Raw genomic sequence first — 27,833 nt, forward strand, 5'->3', positions numbered from 1 at the left:
AATCTGCAGTCGTTTTGCTTTGGCGACCTCCTTTCAAGCATCAGTTTCTGTCATTTTTGGGACATGAAATGGCATGCCTTAAAACAACTACAAACTGTGGAAATAATGAGGTCTCTAGGGGAGAATGGTGGTAATTACTGTGAATATCAATAACTCTCAGCAGGGAAACAGTGGCTGGGACTGGGAGTGACTGAACCTGGGGGAAACACTGTATGACAGATAAAGTGCTTGGCTGATGTTTTTTAGTACCGGCCATAATTTACACACATAAATGGCACCAGATGGCAAGAATATAGAAAATGAATACACAGTTTTCCCATTCTCATATATTCTAATTTAATATTAATCTTTAGATTGCCTTTGAACCAAATCCAAACATCTATTTTGTATTTTCTGTTGTATTTCTCTTTAATTTTGTTTACTTCAGTTTCCTGCTTTAAGACTGTCTTTATCCATATCTGTGGTTATATTAGATATTATAATTGTTAAACACTTAACATTGTGGTACTGAAAACTTCAATCAAGTCAAACTATCCCCCCACAAAAACATACAGTACTTGACAGAGGTCAAGCACATATATAATGGAAACTTTGACCATGTCTGACATTTTCACTGAACATAAAATTGGGACTCGTAACGACGCACAGAGACGTACAAGACGGGGCTACAAGCACAGGGGCTTTAAGATGAAAATGGGTGATCACTAAAGGGAGCTGGTGGAACGTATGACAAATCCAACCATGCCAGAAGTCTCACCTAGCACCGCAGTTGGAACCAGAGGATCGTTGGGCACTGTGGGAGGAAACATGGTGAGGAAATGTTCTAAAATTCAGCATTATTTAAACGTACATGAGGACTGAGCATCAGGGAAATTGAATGTGATTGTATCCCGATGGACTTCAGGTTCTCCAGTCATGACTTAAACATGAGTGAGAAGTTACATCTTAAGAAACATCCTACAATTTTTGCTTTTCAAAAACCCTTGCAATCCTGCAATTACATAATTCAAGTCTCACCAGTGAGGAAAGAAGAAAGAGGAAAGATGAAAATATGTAGATGTGTTAAAATGGTGAAGGATAAAAACTAAATATTAGATTCCAAGTGCACTTATTGACAGAGTTATGTTTTGAAGATAGTCCATGATTAGCAGTTTATGGTTAAGAATATATTCTAATAATACTATTTATAGTCTTGTTTATGAACCTACATCTGTTGTTGTAGTTGTGAGAGTCCATGAATGTCACAGCCATGGGATCTTCTCCATGCAGGGTGCTTTGGTCAGCATAGCTGCGATCCATGGCGTTCACCATGTGAGTCATTTCTTGTCGTGTCGTTCCGATGGCGTCTTTACGTTTTTTAGCCAGTTTCCTGTCAGGGGTAGAGATGGGCACAATCAGGCATCTTATAAACAAATACACAAACATCAGCTAAGCCTGCAGACCACCACCTTGTAAGGAATAGTCTAAAATTTTAAAGCACAGTATGGTTTCGTATGAAGTAGGTGGCATAATGTCTTTTTGTCGGTAGAAGCGTGGCTGGGGGCTGCAGGCTGCTGATTTAAAAGAAGAAATGTGGGGAGAAGAGAAAAAAGAGAGGAAGAACAGAGAAGAGAACAGGCAAGGGAGGTAGAGGAAAGGCTTGTTTGTAAATGGCAGCATTTAACAGGCTCAGCTAAAGGAGCAGAGGGGAAATAGCATCTAATACAGACCAGGGAAAACGACCTATGGCGTACAAGTAGCAAAGGAAAAACCTGTTATCAACCTCGGCACCATAGATGAGCTGTCAGATGAAATCCTTTGAGGCATTTTTGAAAAAGTTTCATTCTCAATTACAGAAGTATTATCAGAAGACAGGCGTTCAATAAAGCCAAAAAAACCAACCACAAATTAAAAAAAATGACAGATGTATTACAAATTTGGTTTTCATCCAACAGCTAAGATCGGACCAATCCCATTAAAACAACAGTAAGGGAATGAGTTATGAACTACAGCCGTAATTTAGCAACCACAGTACTACAATTATCATCGCATGAGAAGTAGGACTCAAAGTCACATCATAAATAGTCTGTCCAGAATTATGAGAGAACGATATACTGCGGCTTTTAATTTGCTATTTTTCTTCACAGGCTGTTGTTATTTTGGAGACTTAAATGTTTTTTTTTGTTTAGCAAACAACAGAAAACTTTCTTTATTGTGAAGACCGGTGCCTGTCTGAGAAAAATAACAGTTTAAAATCGAAAAATGTTCAGGTTTAACTCTCTCTTTCTCTATCTCTCTCTGTGCAATCCATAAAATCCCAGGAACAATAACTGTAGAGGGCTTAACACTTTGAGCATGACAGAGCATGCAGGAACATTTTGTACCCAGAGCCATAGATGTACAGTTAGGACAACGTCTGTATAGCAGAACAAACATTTAAGATATTTTCACGCTGCCTGCTTTAAATGAGTTGGTTGCTCACTTGTGTAGCTCCAACAACAATGTCAAAAATATTCTCTCAGAGTTTTCGGTGAAGAAATAAATGTTTGATTGTTGCATAACTGATACAATGTACGGCTCTGACTTCTTCCCAGCAAACAGACAAAAAACATGCTTTGGTTTATTGTATATTTTACCTCTTCACCCCAAAATACACCAACTCCACCTCTAAGACCACACACACACACACAAACCAACACGTACACACACACACGTACACACACACATAATAAACACTCGTGCACACACACACACACACACACACACACACACACACACACACACACACACACACACACACGCGCACACACACACACACACACACACTCAGGCACATTTATTTAACTGCTGACCAGGTGTAGCTATTTATGTGGGTGATTGTGAGTGTATAATTGCTTGTAGAAGCATGGCGATACATATATTATAAGCCACCATATACTGTGTACTTGTTCTGTATGTAAATGATATAAAGGAGAGAGAAGAAGAAGCAGAGAGAAAGGGGGTGGGGTTGGGGTGTAGCTGTGACCAGAACTCGAGTGAATCTCTATTTAATTTTTTTAAGGTCTGAATTGTATTTAATTGTGAGTTGGTTTTTAGTGCAATGTGTGCTCATAGAAAGTAATGTCATATCATCTGAACATGCCTGATCATTAAAATGGTAAATGTAAGAAGACACCCTGAAAATCTCTTGATAGTGAATAAATAAAGTAAAAGTCCCGCATGTCCTGCAAAAATCTTTGAAAGAGTGGTTTGGTTAAATATGCTAAATGTGAAAAAGGGTTACAACAGTTTAAATCGTCTGTAGAAGGGCAATAAAATAAATTGTACACAGTACATGTTGTTCTGAAAAATGCCCATGTTTATGTATGAATCTTTTTTTGCTACTGCTAAATAGTCTACAGAGGGGATGTATTTTGGTCACAGTTGGTGAGAGACAATAAGAGGAGAGAAGAAAGTACCCACAACAAGAGAAAACCCACCAACAACGACCAACATCAGAGCCATGTGCTCCACAAAGGAAGCTGTTCAGGACGGGAACCAGAAGAGAGACACAGAGCATGTGCAGCAGAGTTACCACCGTGATACCTGTGACTTGATGGGCGGATGGATGATCACATGACTACATGCACACAAAGAGCTACAAGTCACAAGTGCAGCATTCTTTTTTCAAATAACACGCTTAGGCCTGTGTCGTCCCACTATGGCCAGCTTTGTTCTGGTTTATGGCCCACTTTGGCCTTCATAAGCCTGCTTCACAGCAACTTTGGAGCATGTAGAGGACACCAGGGCTGAGGTCAATTCACTGTCAGTTCAGTCCCTTTAAAATGTAATGTGCTCATGATTCAGCATTCATTTTATTTATTGTTATTTTTAGACAGGAATCTTTCAACATTCTCTTGCTAACAGATGTTTTTAATGTCAAAGCATTTAAAAATATTTATATAAATGGTTGAATATGAGTAAAAATCCTGACCAGACTGACATGAAAGTGAACTGACCCCCCACCCTGGCGAGGCGTCAATGAGGATGGCTTTGGCTGGTTGGTCTGAGCTGAAAATGTGTTTTGTCTTGAAAAAAGTATACTGCATCTTTAAAAATAACAACAACTAAGCCACTAATAATTCGCCCAATAAGATAACAGCAGCTGGGTGAGCTGATCGTTGATTGGTTGTTTACTTACAGGTAATAAGAGTATGAATAGTAGGTCCTCCTGGGGTTGTGAGCCAATCAGAAAGCAAAGAATGAGACACAAGGGGCATGAATATGCAAATTAGGACAATACTGTCCTGTCCCAACCAGCAACAACAGAAACAGAAGAAAATACCTTTTGATTGCTACAAGTTGAGGGTCATGCAAGGGGTTGTTATACTAACTATGGGCCCTATTCCTCAAAACTCAACTTTAATGCTGAATAAACACTACAAAACAAGCTAAGAGACTTACAAAACTATTACTAAAACAAACTATGAATATTAAACTATTACCATGTAGTCTTTCTCTTTTTTATTCCTGAAGGTGTCATATTTAAAATATTCATGCATTATTTTTAATTAACTATAACTGGAAGGCCCTTTTTTAAATTCCTAATCAGCCAGTCACTTTTACTTACTCCTATGGAAAGTAAACAAACTGATACAAAGCTATCCGGTCTGTAACCACACAGCTCGCTTCCTGTAAAGCAAGCATGATGTCATTGCGATGTCATCATGTCCCACCATTTTAAAGATGCAGTATTGTTCAAAGTTTTAAAGGTTCAATGACAATGACGATTGATCTCCCCAGAAACCTTTATGGAAACCTAATAAATGCTCTAACTTCACACTCATGATGGTGACGTAAAATCACAAATCTTCTGATCGAAGGCAATTTTCTATCCCGCGTGGAGATATGCAAATACGCTTCCTCAAGCAGAAACTGCTGTCATGAGCTGATCTAGGTTAGTTGTCGCACAATCTTGTATGTTCTCATGAATCAAACTACAAATGTAACTAAAAGAAGAAAAAGTCTCTTCTAAGCCAAATGCATGAACACAGATTGAGCTGGTCACTGTTTAAAACCACAATATACACTGAACTCAGTTTCTCCCAGTAGTGCCTGCAACTACAGAGAAGTGAAGAACAGTTGTCGCCCTTAAAATCTTTGGATCAATTTTCTTTTATCAAAAGGTCTAAAATCCTCAGAGGGACTAGTAATGTTCAATAATACAAGTGACAGTAATCGGACCACTGAGTGCAAACTGTGAATCAAACACAGTCAAGTGTTAGGTTGATGGTAAGGATATTTCAAACACTGTTGGATATCACAAAATAGAGGCAGATTCTGCAATAAATAAAATATATCTACCTTTAACTTTAAGCTCAGGTCCTTTGGATATAGTTTACAATTACACTTTGACACTGAATCAGCAGCACATGAATTCATTAAGAGAATTAGAATACAGATATGGAGGTCAGGGGCTGTAAGAGTTCATTACTGACTGTGATTTAATGGCTTTAATTGTTTTTGATTTGCTGAGTGAGATCATGATTGGTTGTAATTGAGAGACTGTTTTAATGGTTGCTCTCTAAAGCTCCTGGCAAGATGCAATACTTCAGTGTATCTCCTGAAAGAGACATTTGATGATAATTTATTTTAATGTGTTCAAGATACATGGTGGTCAACGAGCAAATCAAGCTATTTACTTTATTACTTTTACCAAGCTTTTTTCTCATAGTAAGTAAATCATTTGATATGAGACACTCAACATGAATGTATCTGTCCCGGATATGCAAATTAAGCTCCTAATTATTCTCTTTTTAATGAGGCACTCAGGTTCCTTGAACATCAGATTTTAATGGAAAGGTCACAGGAAGAGCAACGTGTTTAATAATAGTTAATTATTACACGCATACACTCGTGTGCATGACTTAGAAATCTGCGTGTACACATATGCACACACACGGCATAAAAGGTACAGACATAAATCAACCTCATGTAACCTCACAGTTACTCAGGTAAGATTTTATGAATAGAGAGCAGGTTATATGCAAAACCAAAATTGTCTAGACTTAAGGTGATGGGTTTGCATTTAAAGACTTCTAACAGCTGCACAGACTTTTTGACGTGATAATATTACACAATTCAAATAAGCCACAGCAGTGTATCCTACAGTAGCTGGAATCGACGGATAATGCTGCTGTAATGTTGATAAACCCTAAATGACATGTTTCTTGTGGAGCACTGGAAGTCAAATTACCTCATAGACACACAGCAGTCACACTAATTTCTTACAGAAACGAGCCAGTATCATTAGGCTAGCAGGTTTCTAAAGGAAATGTCAAAGATAGAACAAAAGTTTGGTCTACTGCAAAAAAGACCTGTAGGACTCTGCAGCTGTATTCTCATGTTGTAGCTGTGTTCAGACGCCACATGGTGGAGCCCTGCACCAAACTAACACCACACAGGCTAAAACATTATAGTGACACCAGGACCAGCTGAGACTACTTTCAGTCTCTATGATAACATTTTCGCCTAAAAAGGGCTTAATCACACCTGCACAAACCCCTTTTAATCTAGGACACCACATTACACTGAACGTTATGAAAAAAAATTGTTATGTTTGACTTCTTTTAAGTTTGAACCTTAAGTGTACGGGGCAATGTGTTTGGAAAAAAATCTCTATCCCAAACTCCAGTCAACCACCTCTCACTCCTGACTCTACAATATCCAACACTTAGCTTTTCCCTTCAGTCAACTTTAAAAAATCTCCTTTTCTGTGCGCAATGGACCTTCATCTGTGTTTCCTTTTACCGATAAAATACAATAAATAAAATAAAAAATGTTTTATTAGATATTGTGTGTTTGTTGGGTGTCTGTCCTTGTGTGATGGAATTTTCTAATTTTAATCATGAAAAGTCACTTGACATCTTCTGCTTGAGGATCTCTTTCACTGCGTTTCTCTTTCTTACTCTCTGTGAGTCTGCTGTTCTGTTTTGTCACGTTTGTTTCACCAGCTTTACTGTACAACACACAGCTTCAGATCTCTCCTGCGCTAAACCACACAACTGTGAGGCAGGAGTTTCTAATTTTGGAAACCACCAAACAAGCCTTCGGCTATTTAAGTCCTTCAAAAACAGAACAAACTTCAGGACGTGATAAAGCTGGTTCTGAAGGGAGATCAACGTATATGGTGGATGAATGGAAGATGGCGTTACTACAGCAAATACTGGACCAACACACAACAAGAGAATGGATTTAGGTGCACTTTTGTGTGTTGCAGCTTCATGTGTGTTGATGTTGTTCATGTAGTATCTGCGCTCTTCATAAAACTCTTCATTAATGCTGTTTTAGCTGTCACTCACCTCTTCTTGACCAATAGGATGGCTACCAGCACCAGCAGTATAAAAACGAGAACACCAGCACTGATCCCAGCGATCTTCACCACCCGGTCCGTCTGTTTAGCGGGGTCAGGGATGACTTCTGGCTCCTCTGTAGCACCTATAACATAATGGATGTTGATGTGGATCTAACATAATATCAGCTCAAACTTACAGAATATTACAGTAATTATTGATTCATTTGTAGCATAGGGAGTGAAAAAAAGGTCTCTTTACATTCCCATTTGTAAAACATTTGTGTGTATTGACATGATGCAAAGTGAAAAAAACAATGTATGCTTCAGCAGTAAAGCTGTTAAATGACAATAAAGGGTACCGTTGCAGTGTTCAAACATTTAATTTCCTTAGAGTTTTTTTTACAGCTTGGTCTTAAACTAAATATTCTGGCATACTCGAGGAAGGCAAATAAAATCTGCTATAACAAAGATCGCCTTTTTGAATGATAACTTAGGACTTTCATAGTCATCCAGCCAAAAGAAATCAATATATATGAAGGTCGTTTTTAGTAAAAAGTATGTCCTCGTAGACAGGACAGTAAAACACCAAATTTTTTTCTCATTCTCAATATCACCTCGCTCACACAACAAACAAAGTCTGTCCTCCTCTGGGGTGGCATTAAACCTGGCGGTCTCTCGTGTTCCTTAAGCATAACTGTGCACATAGGGATCTTTGTCTTATGTTTAAATGATACTTCACATAAAGTTCTGCACTGTAGTTATTCTTAATGAGACAACAATATTGTCATTTCGGCTTACACCATATATCAACAGACTCTTTTTCTATGAACGTGAAAACATTTTGCTCCAGTTATTCAAATAAAATAAGGATTTCAACTCATTAGCCCAGGGATGACCATGCCAAATGTCCCAATTAAATATCCTTTTAGTGCGCCTAGTGAGCTAACAGAGTTCATGTTGAAAAAAACAATCTCCTCTCACACTGTAACCTCTAAGATATCACTCGCTAACGGACTTAAAACTACATGAGCTTGAGGTTGCTTTGTGTTCTTGTTCTGCCATCATGGTGACCATTGAATGCTAACCATCTGGGGAATACGTTACATGTGTATAATATATCCAGTTTCCAGTATATTTATTTTATATTGACAAGCTATGTTTTCTAGTTTTCAACACATCTACTGTAAGTAACTGAAATTCTGTTTTTGCAAAGTGAGAGAGTTCCAACAGAGATTGTTTTTTCAGCCGCAGCTTAAGAAACAGAAATACTTTAAATCAAATACTACAGTTAATATTACTGTCAATTATCTTGTGAGAAGAGCTGCATGATATTGTACAAAGAAAAAAGTAATAACATGATATTTCCAACCACCCAAACTCTCTCTTTTTCAAACAATCTTCTGGGGCAACTGGTCAAATAAATCCAAACCACCAGCCAACTAAGCTTCTCTAGTAGCCCTGAATCTCCAGCTGTGTAAACCTTCGCATTTCTGAGATGTTGCTCTCTTACACTGACTGTGCAAATAATAGATTCTTGACACAATTTGAGGTATTTATGCAATCCTGTGTCACCCATGGCTGGAAAGGTTTGCCACTTAACAGCCTCAGGAATCTTCTTACATTTCTGGCATTTTTACACTTTGCTTTTGTAATCTTAAAATGCTCCTACTAAGCTTATGGCACACTAAAATGTAAAAGAAAGCCAACGGGTGTTAAAACTCATCATTATTTAATTCTCATATATTTCTGATAAAAGTCTGACCAATAATTTTATTCGGTCCGAACAAAATTATTTGCTGAGGTTCCTGCCTGTCATCCGTCGCTCTGTGTTGCTTGCGCTACTCATGCTGCATTACGGTGCAATGGGAAGCCTGAAGTTTCAGACCTCCAACTACGCAAAGTGCACTGGATTGCCTGTCAAAGTGGAACCTCCTACTAGCGAATTCGGGGTAGGTCGAACTCCCTTGAATTCGACAGTAGGAGGTTCCACTTTGACAGTCATTGCAGTGCACTTTGCCTAGTTGGAGGTCAGAAACTTCGGACTTCCCATGGCGCTTGAACGCAGCATATCTCTCACTGCACGTGTTGTGGGAGGAGGGAGTGTCAGAGGTCAGCCAGGGGGAAGAGGGTGGGATTTTGGAGGGAAGTGCTATGAGACATGCAAGAAAGGTAAGAATTGCTTTAAACAGGAAGGTTTGATCATCCCTGTGCCCAGGTTAGGTGTCAGGTAAATATCAAGACTCTAACTATCCTTTGTGAAGCAAGACGACTGCCAACACAAATACAATGGTAACTGCCATTCATGATCCAAATATAGCCAAAAGTTTTGTGTGAGGAGCTCATTTGGCTCAGAGATTGAAATATTAGGATTAACAGATAATTCTCCTTTAATGCGATTGCTATTTAATAATGAACAAAATAGATTGCTTCCACCCACAACACCTGCCTCGACTTTATATCTGCACATTTTAGAGTATGTGTTTTACAGTAGATATCCGGCATGTAGCAGTTATAGCTTTAGCAACACAAGAAAGAAAAACACTTTACAGAGAGTGTACAGCCATGCCAGCATCTCAGAATGCTAACATCAGAATGCTAACATGCACACAATGACAAGTGGGTATAATGTTTACCTAGCCTGGAAATCAGACAAATCTGCCAAGATCATGTTTCAAATGCTCTGGCAGGACCTCTGGCCCCTCTCCCATTCAACTGATTTCCAGCCGGCAAGATTCATGGGAAGCCAAGCACAACTGTTAATCTCATGTGGGGCGGGTTTAAGATGATGACTCACGTAACCTGCGCTCTCCATCCAGCACAGCTTAACAGGTCAACTCAGATCAAACTGTAAAAAATGGTCAATTATAAATCAAGATTCTGTTACTGTATTTCTCACCTAAAATGTTTTCAGAAATACATTCCTATACTGTTACGCTGTAAATTGAAAGTTTGCTACCCGGCCGGCTTTGGCTTTCCTGCTTTAAAACAGTGCACCGCCTTAACTTGTGCTCTGTTACTCTGATTGGTTTTCGGTCTATCCAAATGTGGAATCGAAAATAAACTGAGAGACTAATACGCATTTGCAAATTGTCTGTGTTAATTATCTGTGTGCTCGGTAACATGTATAATAGGACCAAGCAAGGCTGCAACGACTAATCAGGACAACAGGATATTTTATAGGTATTGACCAAGAAACAGCCACTAGCCTACACACCAAACTCGTACTCCAAAAACTAGAAACAATTTTACAGGATAGTATTCCGCCCTTCACCTCCCCATTCAGCTGCAATAGCAACCGGGCCCCCGGGAACGAGAGTTTTACAAAATAAAACCAAGACAGGTAGATACAAAACTATTTTATTCCTCATCAATTAAAAGGGCTCGAAGCTGGTCGCTTGCAGCTTATAAAAATTTGTTTTTACTGTTGAGGATTGGAGGTTTTTATTTGTCTTTATTGTTTTATTCTGTCTAAATGTGATCAAATATGTTTTATTATGATTGTGTTGTTGTCTTACTGTCGACTTCATTGTGTCTGGAGCACTGCACCAAAGGAATTTCCCTGTGTGGGATGATCTGAATCTGAAGCAGTGGATGCTGACTGTGTGTATCTCTGGCCTGTATCGCTAAAAAAAACTCAGTTCACAGAGATTTTAGCTTATAATTCATTTTGTCTCATGTTTTGTCTTTTTAGTATGCAGAATTCAGCAGTTCAGTACATTTACCACAAAGGAATTAGAAATTGAATACATATACACAAAGAAATACTCAATGACGTGTGTGTCTCAGTGTATTCAGGTTATCATTGGAATCATGCTGTCATTGACAAATGAAATGCAATTTGACTGTAGCTGTCCAATGTTTCTGCACCAGTGTCACAGCATATGACTTGTACTCATACTCATTTCTGTTCCTGATGACTTCAGAGAATTGTCTGAACTCCCTGATTTCATCTGTTTGGAATATAATTCACAAATGATGTTTTGGGCAGAGTGCACGCCTTGTGGAGGTTCAACCATGTTGATCGTGCACAGAAAGTAAACAGAAAGAGAGCCGGCATCTGTTTTCATGCTCCTGAGCTTAGTGATCTGATTTCATAACGCCAGGATAGTTCGTACTGCAACGTAAGAACATTATCATGTATTATGATAATCCAAATAATCCAACAAAAAGACATATGCACAAAACTCAACATAATGCAATACATCTATCAAACAATAATCCACTTCTAATGCTAAATATCAACAAGATAAACATAATCTCTCTCCCTCTCTTTATCTCCCTCAATATTTGTGACCTTCACGTATTATTTTGTTACAAAAATGTTGAAATCTTTGAAGTGCTCTCATCCAACCCTGTGTCATTATGTAACAATATTACACTAAAATACAGGACTCAGAGTAACAGTTGAAGCATGAGCAGTGATGTGTCAACTCAAATGTTTTGAAAGCATAAGTCTGACATTATTCTATATTTTACTTGTGAGTAAATTCCACGAAAGACCAAAGGCAACAGTCAGTTTTCTACAACTTCCTTCCCTGTCTGTCACACAGCACTAAAATGTGCAGAAAGTCACACATGTACAGTTCCATTTTTATAAAAAGCTAAATAATTTGCACCCTTTTGTTTGCTATAATGAATGTACAAAGGGTAAAACATTTCTTTATAACTAACCAGTTGTTTAAATTCTATTTAAAATCAAAACAAGCAATTACAAGAACTCTTTTATTCCCCAAACCATCAAACTGCAAAACATGCAGCTTAGTAAGCAGGCTTCTTCTTCATTAAATTCCAATTTTACAGTTTTGGTCTACTGTTGACTGTTTTATTGACTTTATTGCTTCATTTGAGATCAGATGTGTGTGTTTATTATGACTTTTTTGTTGTCTTGTGTGTTTGTTATTTACTGTGAAATGGTGTCAGCAGTGGACTAAATGAATTTCCCTGTATGTGATGACAAAGTTGATCTTAATCTGAATCTTAAGGCTTAAAGTAATACACAATTAAGGACGTGGCTGCTCTGACTGACAGGTGGCTACAGGGCACAGGTGGCTACAGGGCACAGGTGGCGCCTTCTGGGGAATTATTCACGCAAATATCGGATTAATAATATGACCTGCTGCATGTTGAATTGAACTGAATAAGTTCAAGAAGTATTTGTTCAAGTTTTTCGGTAAATATCATGAGTTTATGTAAAACAGACCAAAAATGTTTATGAAAATAAATAAGAACGGCTGACATATAATTGTTGGATTTTGTTAACTCTTTAATTCTCAATATCAGTTCCATATCGGTTATTTAAATAACATATAAAAATTATATATCTGTCCTAAAAATGTTGCTATTTATTGTTGCATGTTAAACCAAGATTGCTCTATGACTCCAAATCATTTTGAGTTTGTGGCTGTTTTCCCCTTCCAGTAAATAACCCAAATCTAAACCACACTTAGGTTTCACCTATTTTTTTTTTCAATAACTGTCAGACCAATCAATGAGCAGAGGGTCTCAAAACAAGACAAAAACAATCTTTAAAAGCTTCTGAGTCCTTGGACCTGACCTCATAATGTCGGTGGCGGCTCTTAATGTCTGCAAAAATTATCCAGGTCAGTACACTAACACTCACAACTTACCCACACAGTTACAAACACACACACACACACACACGCGTACACGCGTACACACACACACACACACACACAAAACACCCTGAGGCAGCAATGACAATACACAATACCCCAGATGACCTAATGGGACCGCCATGGCTTAATCCTCCCTCTCGGATGCACGGTTGAGCGAACACACACATGCAGAGGGACAGCGAGAGAGAAAAGAAGGGACAGCCATTTGACCTTTCTGTCCATTAGTGGTCTTTCTGCCTTATTAAAAAAAACGAAAATAAGTTCAGCTTCACTAAGACCTCCTCAGGCTAGAGAGACAGAGCAGTCTTTGGCAAAGGAACCAACCTGTTCTAGTAACTACAACCACCGGCAATTCTTGAATATGATGACAGTAACTTCCCACATTTTCTCTTATTTTATAGCCGAAACATGACACCTCACAGACACTGGAGGGACTGAACCACACCTTTGATCTATCCCATGGGATCAATTTCCTATGGGCCTACTAGCTAACATGTCTTGGTCATATTGAACTCTGTGACCTGAAGAGAAAACAGGTGAACAATTCCAGTGCTTTTCAACTTGGCCCTAATTATATCCTAACTTATTTACTGTATCATTTTATCGAGCATACGGTATTTATCGTGTAAGCTACTTAACAGTCCGTCCTTTGATTGGTTTTTATAAAAATACACAAATCAATCAGCCAAAACTATTTATTCTACCATCATTTTTGCTGATTGCACAGAAAATTATGTCACTTTTATGCTTCTTCTGCGCTAGAAAGTTGAAGCCTTCAGTTGTGTACAAAAAGTGATTAATGATAACTTTTAAAAAAAACAAAAAACTACAATAACACCCATAATGCAGTAGGAGGCCCCCTGGTTGACCCAAAATCACATCAACTTTTTATATTATTATGGGCCTTTTTCTTTTACCTATTGTCTCCAAGTGTCAACCAAGTGTGATACTGACCAAGTCCAAGGTATTAATATTCAAATTAAATACTTACATTTAAATTTATATAAACAGTCTCCTGTTAGTTCATGAGTAACTGCTGTCTGTTCATTGACTGTAGAGCTGAAGATTAGTCGAATAATCGATTACTCATCTCGAGCATTTTCAAAGCAGAAATACCAAACTTTCACAGGTCCCAGCTCCTCAGATGTGCCAATTTTCTGTGTTTCTGTGTTATACTTTTATAAATGGAATATATTTGAGTTTTTGAGTCTTACCATTACCATTAACATTGTGCCACGCCTTTAGAATATTTTCAAACAACAAAATAGGACCCCGGCTGAAAATAACCAGATTTCACTTACAGTTTTAGTGCATGTCATATTTTCATTTGTTTTTTCCACATCTGTTTGCTTTCTAGTTGCTTTCTAGTCACTTAAATGACCTCACTCTTTAAAGCCCAGCAGCCACCAGGAATGTCCATTTCCCTGAAAACATGTTAATGTATCTTTCTGTTGATCCTTGTTCTTACTGCACACAGCTAAACTCTTGATCCATCAGCTGCATTTCTAAAAATCTTTTCTGAAAACAGTGTGTGTCTGTGTGTGTGTGTGTGTGTGTGTGTGTGTGTGTGTGTGTGTGTGTGTGTGTGTGTGTGTGTGTGTGTGTGTGTGTGTGTGTGTGTGTTGGCTGGGGATTATACCAGCCTGATAATCTATCAACATATGGCTGCTAATAAAAACATGACATTCAGACTGTGTGCACATACCGGGGATAAATGTGCACACAAACACGTATTTTCTCTCCCACTCATGCAAAACAGTATATTTTCCCCATTAAAACTCAAAATACTATCAAAAGAGGTCATTACATGAGTCAAAATAATAAATATCAGATTAACAACAATCATTAAGGGACGATAAGCAACATAACAACAGAAAATGAGCATAGCTGACCAGACACAAAAATACAAAAACATATAGTTATTTAAATATCATTATCAGCTTTTTTTTCTCAGCAGTGAAATACTGGACACATTTTTACCCCTGCAGTTTCATCTGACCGTAAAGTTACCACTGATCTGGGGTCTTTTTGGACATAAAGTGGTATCTATAGTGTCAGTGTGTTCTTACCTTTAGTAGCCAGCCTCAGACACTGTGTCTTTGTTTCCTGAATAAAAAAGACACAATAAGAGTTCACACAACAGACTGTGGCGTTAACAAAGAGAATGTGACTTTATATGTTAAACACTTGTACATATTTACAGTATAATGAAAAACAAGTGGGGCATATTCTGTTACCTGCAGATATGTTTATATGTTATGTACTCTCAGAAGTCTTAACCACTTGCAGGTAGAAGCTGTGATGTGGTTAAAGTGTAATTAGTGTCTCTTTGAATGTGTACATATATGTTTATTTAATCTTAGCAGCTAGCAGGTGAGAGTTGCGAGTTCACTGTGTGTTTAGCGCGTCTTCACATGATTAAATATATATTTACTCTCTCTGTGCTGCTGACTGCTTGAAGGTAGATGTTGTAGTTCTTTCTCGGGGCCAGTGGAGGATTCCAGAAACCCTGGGGATTAAAAAGAGATCAACTTTATATGATGATAAATATACATAGATTGTCAGCCAGTAATTCTCTGCAAAGGAGGACATTTTTTATATCGTATTGGTTCATTTTCTTTTTTTGACAGTCGGCAGGATGTCAAATCTTGTCAAAAGGAAAAGTTCAACATTTTAAGATATACTCTTTTTCTCTTTCTTGCCAAGAGTTAGATGAGAATATCGATACCAAAAAGTGAATAAGCTGCAAAACTATTCCTTTGACAGATTTCAATTCAATCTGACGGAAAGAGGGGCAAAGACCATGACCTTTGTGTCGTTGGGTTTTTTTTGTGCAGATCCAAGAACTTGGTTCATTGAACTGCATATTGCACATCGTACGTATGCCAGATTTCTGTTTGATTTATCTTTTAACCTGACATTTGCTGAACTATGCACACAATACGTTGCTCAGAGAAAAAGCCTTGCCTGATACGTCTTGTTGTCTCCAACAGTGAAGGGGAGAGGCTCAGGCAGGTTGCTGGGGGACAGCTGGGCGGCATAATAATATGGAGATCCACCACTAGATGCACTGTGGTAAGAAACTGGCACCTGGGAAAGAAGATATATTCACATTAAAATAATATGTCTATGAATACAAATACAATATCAGTCCGTTAAACTGGAGTGTTTTTTCCTGCAAATAAAAGGTCTGCTTTTGGGGTCAGGATCCAAATGTCCAATGGCCTTTTTTGGAATGAACCTCTTCATAATGTATGTTAGCAAACAAATACATTGTATTAGTTGTGAAGTCATGTCTTGTTAAATGTGTGTAGAACCGATTAATGATCACCTCGAAACAGTCAGAGGAAGCTTGGCGACGTGTTCGCTGAGGATTCACTTCCTCAACTACAATCTGGTATGCACTGTAGACAAGAAGACAAATGTGAACATGTTATTAAATGAGTTTCTGTTTATTCACTAATTCAATCATGATGAATAAAATATTTTTAAAACAGTTATGTAGTTGTTGCGTCTGGTTTGAAGTTAAGTACCATGTTTATTTGTCCTTGCTAATGTAATTTGATGTGTCAAAGAATAGCTCCATGTTAACCTCCCCAAATAACATGTTAAGCTCAATTATTACAATAACTTATTGTACTGTAATGCATATATGGCTTTACATTAAGTAGAAAACAATCTATGCACAATATATACACCAAATATAGGCTGGTATACAAAAGTATTCACTGTATGTGCGTGCATTTACCTTATAGGTGCTCCCTTGGCCTGGGCTGGTTTGAGCAGGACAGTGATGGTTGTTGCAGTTTCATTCAGAAAGGCCTCTGACCCGTCATACTCATCTATTGTTGGGGCTGAAGAAAGAGCACAAGTCTGCTTTAGTCTCTGTGTATCACCTTGCTAACTATCTAACTGTTACAATAAAGCAACTTATTTCTTTCTATAACTTTATTCTACCTGAAATATTAGTAGTAACGTTGAGCGGGGTTGCAGGGCCGAACCCTTTGGAGGTGGATGCCCGTATAGAGAGCTGGTATGTGACACCTGGGTGGAGCTGGGAAAATAGGTGATGGGTGGCGTTGGAGGGCAGAGACACTGTGAGTCCCGGACGCTGGAGAGGTACCGAAGGGTCAAATGAACGGACACCACCGTAGCTGATCTAAGGTGGGGCAGAGAGGAAGAATCCCGGTTTACACACACACACACACACACGTATTTACAGTATATATATATATACATATATATTGAGTGATAAATTGGCTGTTCCCACTTGTTCTGCCTCTAGTACCTCATACTGTATGATGACTCCGTTGGGTTCAGCCGGTTCCTTCCAGTAAAGAAGAATTCTGTCTTCAAATGGAGTGGCTCTCAGCGACTGACTGGGAACTGAGCCTGGAACTGATAACACACACACATAAAAAAATTATGCAACGCACATAAAATTAACAGTAAAATGATGTCCTCCAAATGAAGGAGGTCCTAGTAAAATCATACCATGAAAATATATCCTTAATTTAATGCGACTTTCCCAAAAATATGAGGAACAAAGGTAGGACACTAGTTTATTCACAACATCCTAGCACTAGTCATGCATTTTCTATCTCAGTGTCATCTAAACAAAGGACGTGTTAATTAGCTCACAGCATACTGTAGGAAGACACTTATTTAAAAAGCTGAAAATATATTTGTTTTAATTAGAAAATACATGAATAAAAGAATAAAATGTGCTTGGTGTATCGCACCATCCTCATCAGTTTGTATGATGGTCTCGTCACTCTCTTTCCGTCCCTCTGGATTGGTCAGGATCATCTTTAGACTGACGTTGGTGTAGGGCGGCAGGTTTCTCACCAGGTGACGTGGAGCTGAGGAGAACAAAACAACAATAATATTTCACAACATTAAAAGCATGTAGATTATTTGATGCAATTTATGATTATTTAATGCTCTTATAATCAATGTTTCTGATTTTTAAGTAATAATCCCAAAGATAAACATTTAAATAAATGTCTATGGTAGCTGATTGGTTACAGCAAATGCCATATATTCGCATGTCATACCCTTATCTCTCTCTCTTAGACAGAGCTATTGCAACAGTAGCACTCTTGAGTGAAGCTGCGTCACCTACTGATTGGATCTCTAAGATCGAATCAAACGACTCCCTGTGAAATTATTAAGTTGCCTGTCGTTTATGTATACATGTCATTACTGCTCCTACTGTTTTTAACTATGTGGCCTTTTCCAATCTCTAAACTGCATGCCTTTTTTTCCTTCCTTGCCTCGATGCATTTCAGGACGTCTTGTAAACTGCATTTTTGTTTGTTTTTACTTTGTTGTATTTTAGGTAGCCTTTGCAACACCTCAGCCAGGGATGAAAAATAGGCTAATTCTAGCTTTTTTTTTACCATGTGTATTTATTCATTTTCAAATAATTCCTTCTCAAATAAGTACCACTGCTAATCCCACTGGGAATCAACATCCAAGAAGAAGGTACAGTAGTCGTCTACCACTAGACCACTCAGTGATGACAAGTATATTCTTGCAAATACATGAGGAGTAGGCTTATGAAATTAAATATTCTTTATAGTGTCATACTCAACAGTAGTATAATTTATGGTAACAAAGCCTTAATGTATAGTTAAACTGAATTTTACCTTTAGGATCCATGTCCAAGCAGTCGGCTTTACTGTGGTTGGTGGCAGTCATATAATGGTAGCAGATGGTGACGTTAAAGGTGTGACAGCGAGTGATGTTGTAACCCAATGACTCCCAGTCCACTGCTATCAGACGAGACCTGGTCTCAGCAATCTTTAGTCTCTTAGGAGTCCGCATAGGTTCTACAGAGAAATGGAGGAAATATCATGAGTTTTCCTACTGCCCAACAAATTACTGTCATACGAACTGTCAGATTGCAGCGTTCTGATCAAAAATATGTAGTCAAGAAGACGGAATCACCTTTCATCGATGACTTACGGCAATATGTGAAGAAACTTTAGTGAACTTGGAACTTGTGATGCCAAAAAAGAGCAAGAGAGCTGAGTCAACATTTTCCTCAAGATAAAACAAGGAGGTCTGTTCCTGCTCCTCGCTGTCATTCAACCATTTCTCAAATGCAATAACTTCTACTGGCACGTCCTTAGTTTCCATCTTTTATGTGAATTCAGAACCGTTATTGTCAATATAATCTACCTTCTCTGCAGCCTGCCCAGGGCTTTAATTATCGTAACTGGCTCATTTAACTGAATCAATAACCCCTCCCACCTCTACACACACACACACACACACACACACACACACACACACACACACACACACACACACACACACACACACACACACATACACACACAAACACACACACACACTGTTTTGAAGATTTTTAAAAATGCAGCTAGTTGATCAAGAGTTTAGCTGTGTCAAAAATGGAAACGTATGTGTATGTATGTAAATGTATATATATACATATACACATATATGTCATATATATAGACATAACTGTGTATCACGGTATTGTAATATGTGTGATTTCATCCCAATATGATTCCACTGAAAGACGATAAATTGTCATAATGACTTACCCAGCTCTAACTGAAGCTGTCGGATAAATGTAGTGAAATGAGAACTACAATATTTCCCTCTGAGGTAGAGGTATAGAGTGACATGAAATTGAAATACTCAGATACAGTAAGTAAAAGTATCTAAAATTTGTATACAACTTAAATTAATGTACTGTTACATTCTACTACTGCAGAGAAGACAACAAAATAAGCCAAGTTGTAGAAAGGTTCAGCAAGTGTTTTTGAGAATGTTCAGCTGAGAGTGCAGTAGGTTCGATCAGCCTCAGCCAATAACAAATATGCCTCCATTAACTGTTACTGATCTTGCAGATTGACTCTGGACATCCCCAGACAAAAGTGGAATCTATTACTGGGCAACCAGAAGACATTTAATTAAAAGCTTTGTTTATTGCTCTTTGTGGTAAACTGACTTTATTCACAGCAATGGTGAATCTTTCACTTTTTAATAAAAACAGCTCACCTTAAATAGAGACACAAGTCTCTCCTCAACCCTTCTTGTCTAACTCTCTGTTTTTCTCCGGGTCTTCCTCTTTCAGAGAAGACAACACAAGGACATAAACGTGTCGCTTCTTCTGACAACCCATTATCTGCCTGTCACTCTCACACACAGACACACACACACACACACGCTCACACTCGATTATTACCCAAATACACACACATGCGAGCTTCAGGTTGTGACAGAATCAAAGATTAAATCTGGGCAGAGCACGAGTGTGTTTGTGTGTCTGTGTGTGTGCTTGCCTCCATAAAACTTCTCATAATAAGAACGCATCGTCAAGGACAAACCCAACTCTCGTACACACAAACTCACAAATGGGTTGTAAGAGAAATACAAACATGTTGAGGTTTTGTTTAGTTATTTAGATGTAAATAGCTCACTAATAAAAGAGACATGAGAGAAAATGAGAGAAAAAAGATAGAGAGGAAGAAAGGGTATGAAGACACCCGCGCAGGTAATGTCTGGTGTGCAAATATTATTGCTCAACTCAAGTGTGTGTGTGTGTGTGTGTGTTAATAGCTGAGGGGTCAGAGCATTTCATTTTTGCTTCAACCTGTTATTTGGTGGTTGACATTTAAATTGAGCGAGAGAAAGACCTATTGCTTTCTCTGCCTGTCTCTCCCTCTATTTCTGTCTCCTCACTTGTCTTGGTCTCTTCCCCTCTGCCTGTCTCCTTGTTTGAATCAATACTTGTGATCCTCACCATAAATCCGGCTATTAGGACACACACACACACCCACACACACACACACACACACACACACACATACACACACACACACAAAGAGTTAGGGCAGTGTAATAAATGTTATCGATTTTCATTGATTTCAGGGTCTCTTGATGCTAACACTGCTTCACAGTGTCTTCAACATGAAATTAAAACAAAATATATGACTAGCTGCCTGTCACACACATACATACACACACACATTTTAAAACCCAATTCCCTTCCTGACCCAGAATGCACTGCTGCTTACCTCTGTCTATTTACTGTAGTTAGTGGAAGAGTGTAAATGGCAAGGTAGGGGGAGAGATAATAAGAGAACATGAGCAAAGAGAGGAATAAGAGAGAAAGAGAATGGCAGGAGGGCAAATAGAGTAGCATAGAAAATGAATAAAGAAGAGCGAAATGTGTGGAAAAATGAAAAAGGGGCTGGAGGGAGTGAGGGACAGATAAAAGGAGCAGAGAAAGAAATTGGAGAGAATGATGAGAGAAAGAAAGAAAGTGGCAGAGAGGAGGAACGGGGACGGAGACGATAACTAGTTTGGAACATGGCCAGAGTCAAGCGGGACCAGTTCCAATAGTAAACCACAGAGGCTGCCTTGTCCCTATCCCCTCCTCCGGTAGACCTACAAACGGCTGGATTCATGTTGGAACTAAAAGGCTTTGTTCTGCACAGATGGAGCTTTGAAAACAACAACAATACCAATAAACACCAACAATAACACCAAGGACGGCAAGCTTCATATCAGCTGAATCCAGAGGTTGGAATCAAAGAATGGAAAACAAAAGGAAAGGAAAAGAAACTAAATGAAATAGAACTACACTAAGGGTGGAAACAAACCTGTCCCTCAACAGGAAGCATGAGGAAGAGCCAATAAATAAATACAGTAAAAAAAAAAAAAGCAGAGAAGAAAGAGGTAAGGAAAGGGGAGAGGATAGGAGGGTGGGGGACAGAAAAGGTTGACAGGAGATGCAGCTAAATCCGAGTTAATCTGTCCAATTAGTTCCTGGTAATCCTTCCACTGTCATGAGGAAGACAAATGAAACTCTGGTTATTCATTCTGTCTCTCTTTTTCACTCTACAGGTCTCTCTCTGGGCCAGATTTTAAACAAGGTACAAATTGTTGCTGCAACATTTATTCCATTTGCAATGAAGAATTTGATTTGCCTATCCGTAAGGCGCACTATCAAAGCACCATCTCCGTGTCCTAGCCTTGTAGTTCTACAATGCTGGAGTGCTGTGTTCTGCGTTGTTTGAACAGATCTGGGTGAAAAACATGTTATTTTACTGCTTTCCTATCTATGAAAAGGTGTCTCGTGAAGAAAGAAGTGATCGTAAACGGTTCAACGGTTCGGTCGTTTGTTTTCTTCGACGGTGAAAGGGTGTTAGGTTGGACTTAAAGACCAGATACAGAGGCTAATTGTAAAATCAACAACCAGGACTTCAAAAATGTTTTTTAAGTGGTGGGATCAGAGATCCACAAGCAAACATTCAGTCACAAAAAGGCAGGTTGGTAAAGGCAATGAGGCAAGAGAATTTATCTTTTACTTTTCAGTATATTAACTAACATAAACAGGGACACTGCACGTCATAGTCCCATATTAAGTAATAAAACAATATTCCCACCATCACTCATATCACTAAGTGAAAGAGAGAATGTAAAGAAAGCTACTGCCAGGGATATAATTAAAGGCACATATTCAGAACATTACTTAGGCAGCAAACAACTAATTTCTATCTAAAAATTTAGAGGAGTAATGGCATCCTGAGCAGAGAATGAAGCCACTCCTCACTCCTCTCAGTATTTCACATACTGGGGTGAGAGCCGTTCGGGCAATCCTAACCCACTTTTTCCCCCCAGTATTTCAAGTACAGGTCTGATCATGTACGATATGTCAGTTTAGTGTTGTAATGGATAAAATCAAACGCGGACCTTTATCAAAACCCAAACCAGAGGTTTCTATGACAAGACTCATGTTAACGCTTTGTGTTAGCTATAAATCAGGCTAAGGAGTGCAATCACACTGATTCCTAATGTAAATGCAGATTCTAGGTCAGTTTCTTATATCCATTCATCCATCTTCAACAGTTTGTCCCTATCGAGGTCGCGGGGGGGCTGGAGCCGATCCCAGCTGACATTGGGCGTGAGGCGGGTTACACCCTGGACAGGACGCCAGTCTATCACAGGGCACATAGAGACAAACAGAGACAGACAACCGTTCACACTCACATTCACACCTATGGGCAATTCAGAGTCATCTATTAACCTAACACGTGCATGTCTTTGGAACGTGGGAGGAAGCCAGAGAACCCGGAGAGAACCCACGCAGACATGGGGAGAACATGCAAACTCCACACAGAAGGGCCCCAGACGGGATTCAAACCAGGAACCCTCTTGCTGTGATGTGACAGTGCTAACCACCGCTGCCCACTTTCTTATATTTTATATAATAATTCGTATCTATTGTGTTAGGATAAGTCTCCAAATAGCATTTTTTCTAACTGTCCCCAATGAAGAAAGAGAGCATGGGTCCACGTAGAGAGAAAGCACTGCCCCCAGTCTCCGCCTTGAACTTTTCAGAAAGGTTCTGGTTTTGTTGTTGACTAAGCGTTAAATTAGCTGCCATTAATATTGTCACAGAAACATTTCAGATTTATACACAATAGAAGTTAAAGTATTTATTTCCCAAAACTACAAATATGCATGTGCCCATTAAAAGGCAGAAAACGATCCATGCAAAACCATCAAAATCTTCCATAAACTACCACATGAGCGCACACAGAGTGAACAGAACTGTAAGTCTCTTAGCTGCTATTTCAAAGGCCTGACCCTAAAAGCGCCATTCTGCTGACTGTGTGTGTATGTGTGTGTGTGTTCTCAGACATATAAAGAAGTACATGTGATACATTGTGTGTGATTCCTACAACATCTGAGATTGTGTGGCTGGAAATGTGTGTGTTTTGTGATTCCATTCTTCCATTAATCCAAGTGATGCTGAGTTTGTGCTACATATGAGAAATACTTTGACTCTCTGAACTGTGTGTGTGTGTGTCTGTACATTTCTCTCCATCTCGATACCATTTAGTGTGTCTCTCTTCTGTGTGTGTGCTCATGTTAGTGTATGTGTGTGTGTGTGTGTGTGTGTGTGTGTGTGTGTGTGTGTGTGTGTGTGTGTGTGTGTGTGTGTATGTGTGTGTGTGTGTGTGTAACCTGCCATGACCAAGAGGTTTTCAGCAGAAAATTCAGGATTTGGATTAAAAGCTACTTCATCACCTTCTTCTGTCACACACACACACACACACACACACACACACACACACACACACACACACACACACACACACACACACACACACACACACACACACACACTAACTCTTCACTTCAAGTTGATTATTTTTCATCCTTCTGACAAGAGCAATGAATCACCACAGAAGAAAAATCTAGAGGGTTCGAGAGAAGGAGTAAGAGTTAGAAGAGAAATAAAACAGTATAGAAAAAGAGATGAAAAGCGGAAAGAAGAGAAGAGGGGATGAGATGAAATCCTCTTATCATAACTGCTTTACAGTCTGTGTGATTTCTTCTCTGTATCGTATTACCTTTATTGGTTTTTAATTAAACAGTGTTTTGTGTGGTGACATGCTTGGGCTTATACCTGGTGTTTGCGCACACATTTTTCTGCATGAGTGTGTGTGTGCATGTCTTCATTATTTTGCACTGTACTAAATATTCAGTAAACTACAGGTGGTGGGATCAGACAAACCTAACCAAATAGAAAAAGCAAAGGAATCATTACCATTTAAATAACATTTCTACTCTGTGTGTGTCTCAACAAACACAAACACACATAGGTTCATCTCCAAGTGTGTGTGTGTGTGTGTGTGTGTGTGTGTGTGTGTGTGTGTGTGTCTGTGTGTGTGTGTGTGTGTGTGTGTGTGTGTGTGTGTGTGTGTGTGTGTGTGTGTGTGTGTGTGCGTGCGTGTAAGTTTGAATGACCTTAGTCCCACGGAAAACAAAAACAAAAGACAGGTAGGACTTCATCATACCAATAATAATAAAGTCAGGGAGCGTTATAATAAATTGTATAGTATATTCGGCATTTGGATTTTCTGAACTCCAATCTACATAAATTAGTCTGAGATTTTACTCTGTGACACAGGAAAATGATTAACCTTACTAAAATGTGGTGGACATGTTTTCTCAAAGGAACAGTTCCACGTCTCTGGAAATGGACTTATTCACTTGCTTGTCAATTGTTATGAGATATGAGGCTACAACCAGTTAGCTTAGCTGAGCATAAATTTTGGAAACGGGGGATCAGCTAACCTGGCTCTGTGCAAATAACCACAGCATCCATGTGATGTCGGAACAATGAAAATCAATGAGTTACCAACCTGTTTCCTTTGCTCTTTGTTGTCACGTGAAAAGCCTACTTGAAACAGCTACGGACGTGTGTTGTTTAAACGCTCTGAGCAATAAAATAAAACACATCTTTGTAGCGTTGATGTTACCACATTACCGCTTTACCACGTAAAGCTCATGAGCACACCGAAGTTGGAAGAACCATCGGGGGAGCATGTGAATGCACCATTAAACCTTTGTGAAAGTCTGCGCTCTCCGAGTGCCCTTCTCATTCTTCTTGTTCTCAAATCAACTCTTTTTCAAGAGCATCTTTTTTATAGTGCATGCAGAGAGATGTTTCTTTTTCTGCACTGTTTCAAGACCTTTTTCAATGAATATTCATTGGAATAGTCTTGTTAGTAGCTTTGTTGTATTTCCTTTACAAACAGATTTTTTAAAACTGTACATAAAACTTGTTCATTAGAACATTTGTTGAATGATGTTGAGATTATTCATAACATTGATGTTTCTTTACTGGTGCTTTGTTGCGTGTTGTATATTGTATCAAATAAAATGTTTTATTATTAATATTATACTTTTTTGCTGCAATTCTAGTGAATGATTTGCATTCGAGTAGGAATCCCTCTAAAGATCATGAAATATTTTCTCTCTACTTTCTAGTCAGTAGACAAAAATTATTAAGATAAACAGAATGATTTGATGCAATTTTCTAAATGCATGAACATGTTTCCCTGCTTTGGTCTGATATCAACATGTTACGTGGATTACAATGAATTATCGTCTAACTCCAGTGTATTCCTTCGTGAGTGAGAAGAGGAAGGTTCATTTCCTTTTCCTGTCAAACAGGAAACTGTTCAATACATGAGTCGCCTGAACAAGTCTATGACTTCCTCTCTGTCAATAAACACACAGATTCATTCTGAGACACAGACACACACACACACACACAGACACACACACACACACACACACACACACACACACAGGTTGGCAGACATCAGTCAGGCCCTGTGGTTATGAGTTTTCATCTCTCTTTCATTTTCATTCCCCAGTTTCATCATTCTCTCGCCTCTCCCTCTCTCCACCGCTTCTATTCTCTCCTCTCTTTCTCTTTCAGCCTTATTGCTTTTCATCATCTCTCCATCACTCCTTGGTTCTGTTTCTCATTCAAGCTCACTGCTTTTCTTTCTGTCTCTTTCTCTCGCATATCAACCCTATCCCACTCGCTCCGTCTCTTCCCCCCCCCCGGCTAGCTGTGTTTATATTTCAGTCGTTTATTTCTACAAATGTCAGACAGTGTTTCTGCCCTCCGACTATTGATCCACAGAGAGAGAGAGAGAGAGGCAATGTGAGAGTGGGAAAGGCAGCGACAAGGAACGTGAAGTCAAAAGAGTGATTACATAGAAGGAGGAATGGGAGATATGAGAGAAAGGAGGAGTGGCAGCTAGAAAAGTAAGAATGAAGTGAGAGAAGGAAAGAAAAAGGAGAATAAAAAGTGAGAAAGGTGGAGAGAGCCTCCAGTATTTAATCACTCTTTCTCTCAGATCACTGAGCAACCACGGACTGACTCAGGCTCGCCCCTCCTTTCTTCTCCAATTCTACCCCTCACCACACCTCTCCTCCCTTCTCACTGCCTGCTCATAGTATAAATATCACTCCACCAACTGAAATATAGATAGCAAGACAAAAAATAACATCAGTGGATGGAGAAATCGATAGATAATCAGACAGCTGTGTGCACAAGCAGCTCAAGTTACCTACCTTTTTCTTTTAGAGTTCAATTTGTCATTTCAGGTGGATATATGTCTTTATGATCCACCTTCATGGAATTGATTACAGTAAAAAGGTGTGAGGAAATAGTGTAAATATAAAGTTGTTATAAGAATGTATGATACTAAGAGATGTAAACAATGTTCAATTCATTTTGGCACTTATTGATGGTTGTTTTTCTGATAATAATCACAAAAAAAACTTGCATGCATAACACACCATGACTCCAACTCCTATACAATGTGGTTTAAACATAACACTCTTCACTCCCATCATTATTATTACCTCACTCTATCTCTCTACGTCTCTCCATCTCTTTTTAAGAAAAAGTTTCTCATGAATTGACACACAAAAAGCTCAGACTTTTGACAATTAATCAAAAAGGGTCTTGCTGTGTCAAGCCCCTTCCAAACCAATATACAAATCAAAACTAACTCCACCAATGCACCCCTCAAACAATATCAGTCATAAACATTGGCACTGACAGAAGAAGAAGCCAGCAATTATTACATTGAAATAAAATTAAATAACAATACTTTAGTACTCTCGTACTTTTTCACTGGTGCCTAGAGTATGTTTCATCATATTCTGTCACGTTTTTCTGCTGTCTGAAAGCTACCTTTTCCATCTTAATAATTTTTATGTTTCAGTGATCCAATCTTATTTATAACAAGACCAATATAGTCTTATAAAACATTTACACATCTATGTCCTACCTGCACATTTGGTCCGGGTAATGAGTGGCGGTCCAGGTTTGCCTGTCCCTCCCTCTCCTGGTCTGGTGAGTAACACTCGGATCTCGTACTCTGTGTCTGGGTCGAGATGCCATAACTTATAGTTTGGAGAGTTCACGGCGTGAGTCTCCGTCCAGCTGCCTGATGTCATACGGTACTCAACCTAAAGGAGATAAATCAAATATTACATATTATAGTTAAGTGAGTTTTCATTTA

General features: G+C 38.8%; 1 protein-coding gene across 8 annotated transcripts in view; it reads right to left on the minus strand.

Annotated features, from left to right (window-relative positions):
- ptprk (protein tyrosine phosphatase receptor type K) overlaps window positions 1-27,833 on the minus strand; it is a 114,371-nt gene that overhangs the window by 17,528 nt on the left and 69,010 nt on the right. For 3 of the 8 annotated variants that reach the window (XM_083933869.1, XM_083933868.1, XM_083933874.1), the window contains exons 10-23: window positions 27,600-27,780; window positions 18,600-18,782; window positions 17,691-17,810; window positions 17,237-17,346; window positions 16,906-17,107; window positions 16,697-16,802; window positions 16,280-16,352; window positions 15,916-16,038; window positions 15,383-15,457; window positions 15,018-15,054; window positions 7,320-7,455; window positions 4,160-4,189; window positions 1,209-1,369; window positions 758-793 (exon numbers count right to left, since the gene is read on the minus strand). In XM_083933869.1, coding sequence (XP_083789995.1) covers window positions 758-793; window positions 1,209-1,369; window positions 4,160-4,189; window positions 7,320-7,455; window positions 15,018-15,054; window positions 15,383-15,457; window positions 15,916-16,038; window positions 16,280-16,352; window positions 16,697-16,802; window positions 16,906-17,107; window positions 17,237-17,346; window positions 17,691-17,810; window positions 18,600-18,782; window positions 27,600-27,780 — 1,573 coding nt within the window. The remainder of the gene's footprint in view (window positions 1-757; window positions 794-1,208; window positions 1,370-4,159; window positions 4,190-7,319; window positions 7,456-15,017; window positions 15,055-15,382; window positions 15,458-15,915; window positions 16,039-16,279; window positions 16,353-16,696; window positions 16,803-16,905; window positions 17,108-17,236; window positions 17,347-17,690; window positions 17,811-18,599; window positions 18,783-27,599; window positions 27,781-27,833) is intronic. The other 5 variants (XM_083933875.1, XM_083933870.1, XM_083933872.1 and 2 more) reach the window with 3 other exon arrangements.

The sequence above is a fragment of the Echiichthys vipera genome, assembly GCF_963691815.1.
Source record: "Echiichthys vipera genome assembly, chromosome: 19".
In the NCBI taxonomy this organism is placed as follows: Eukaryota; Metazoa; Chordata; class Actinopteri; order Perciformes; family Trachinidae; genus Echiichthys; species Echiichthys vipera.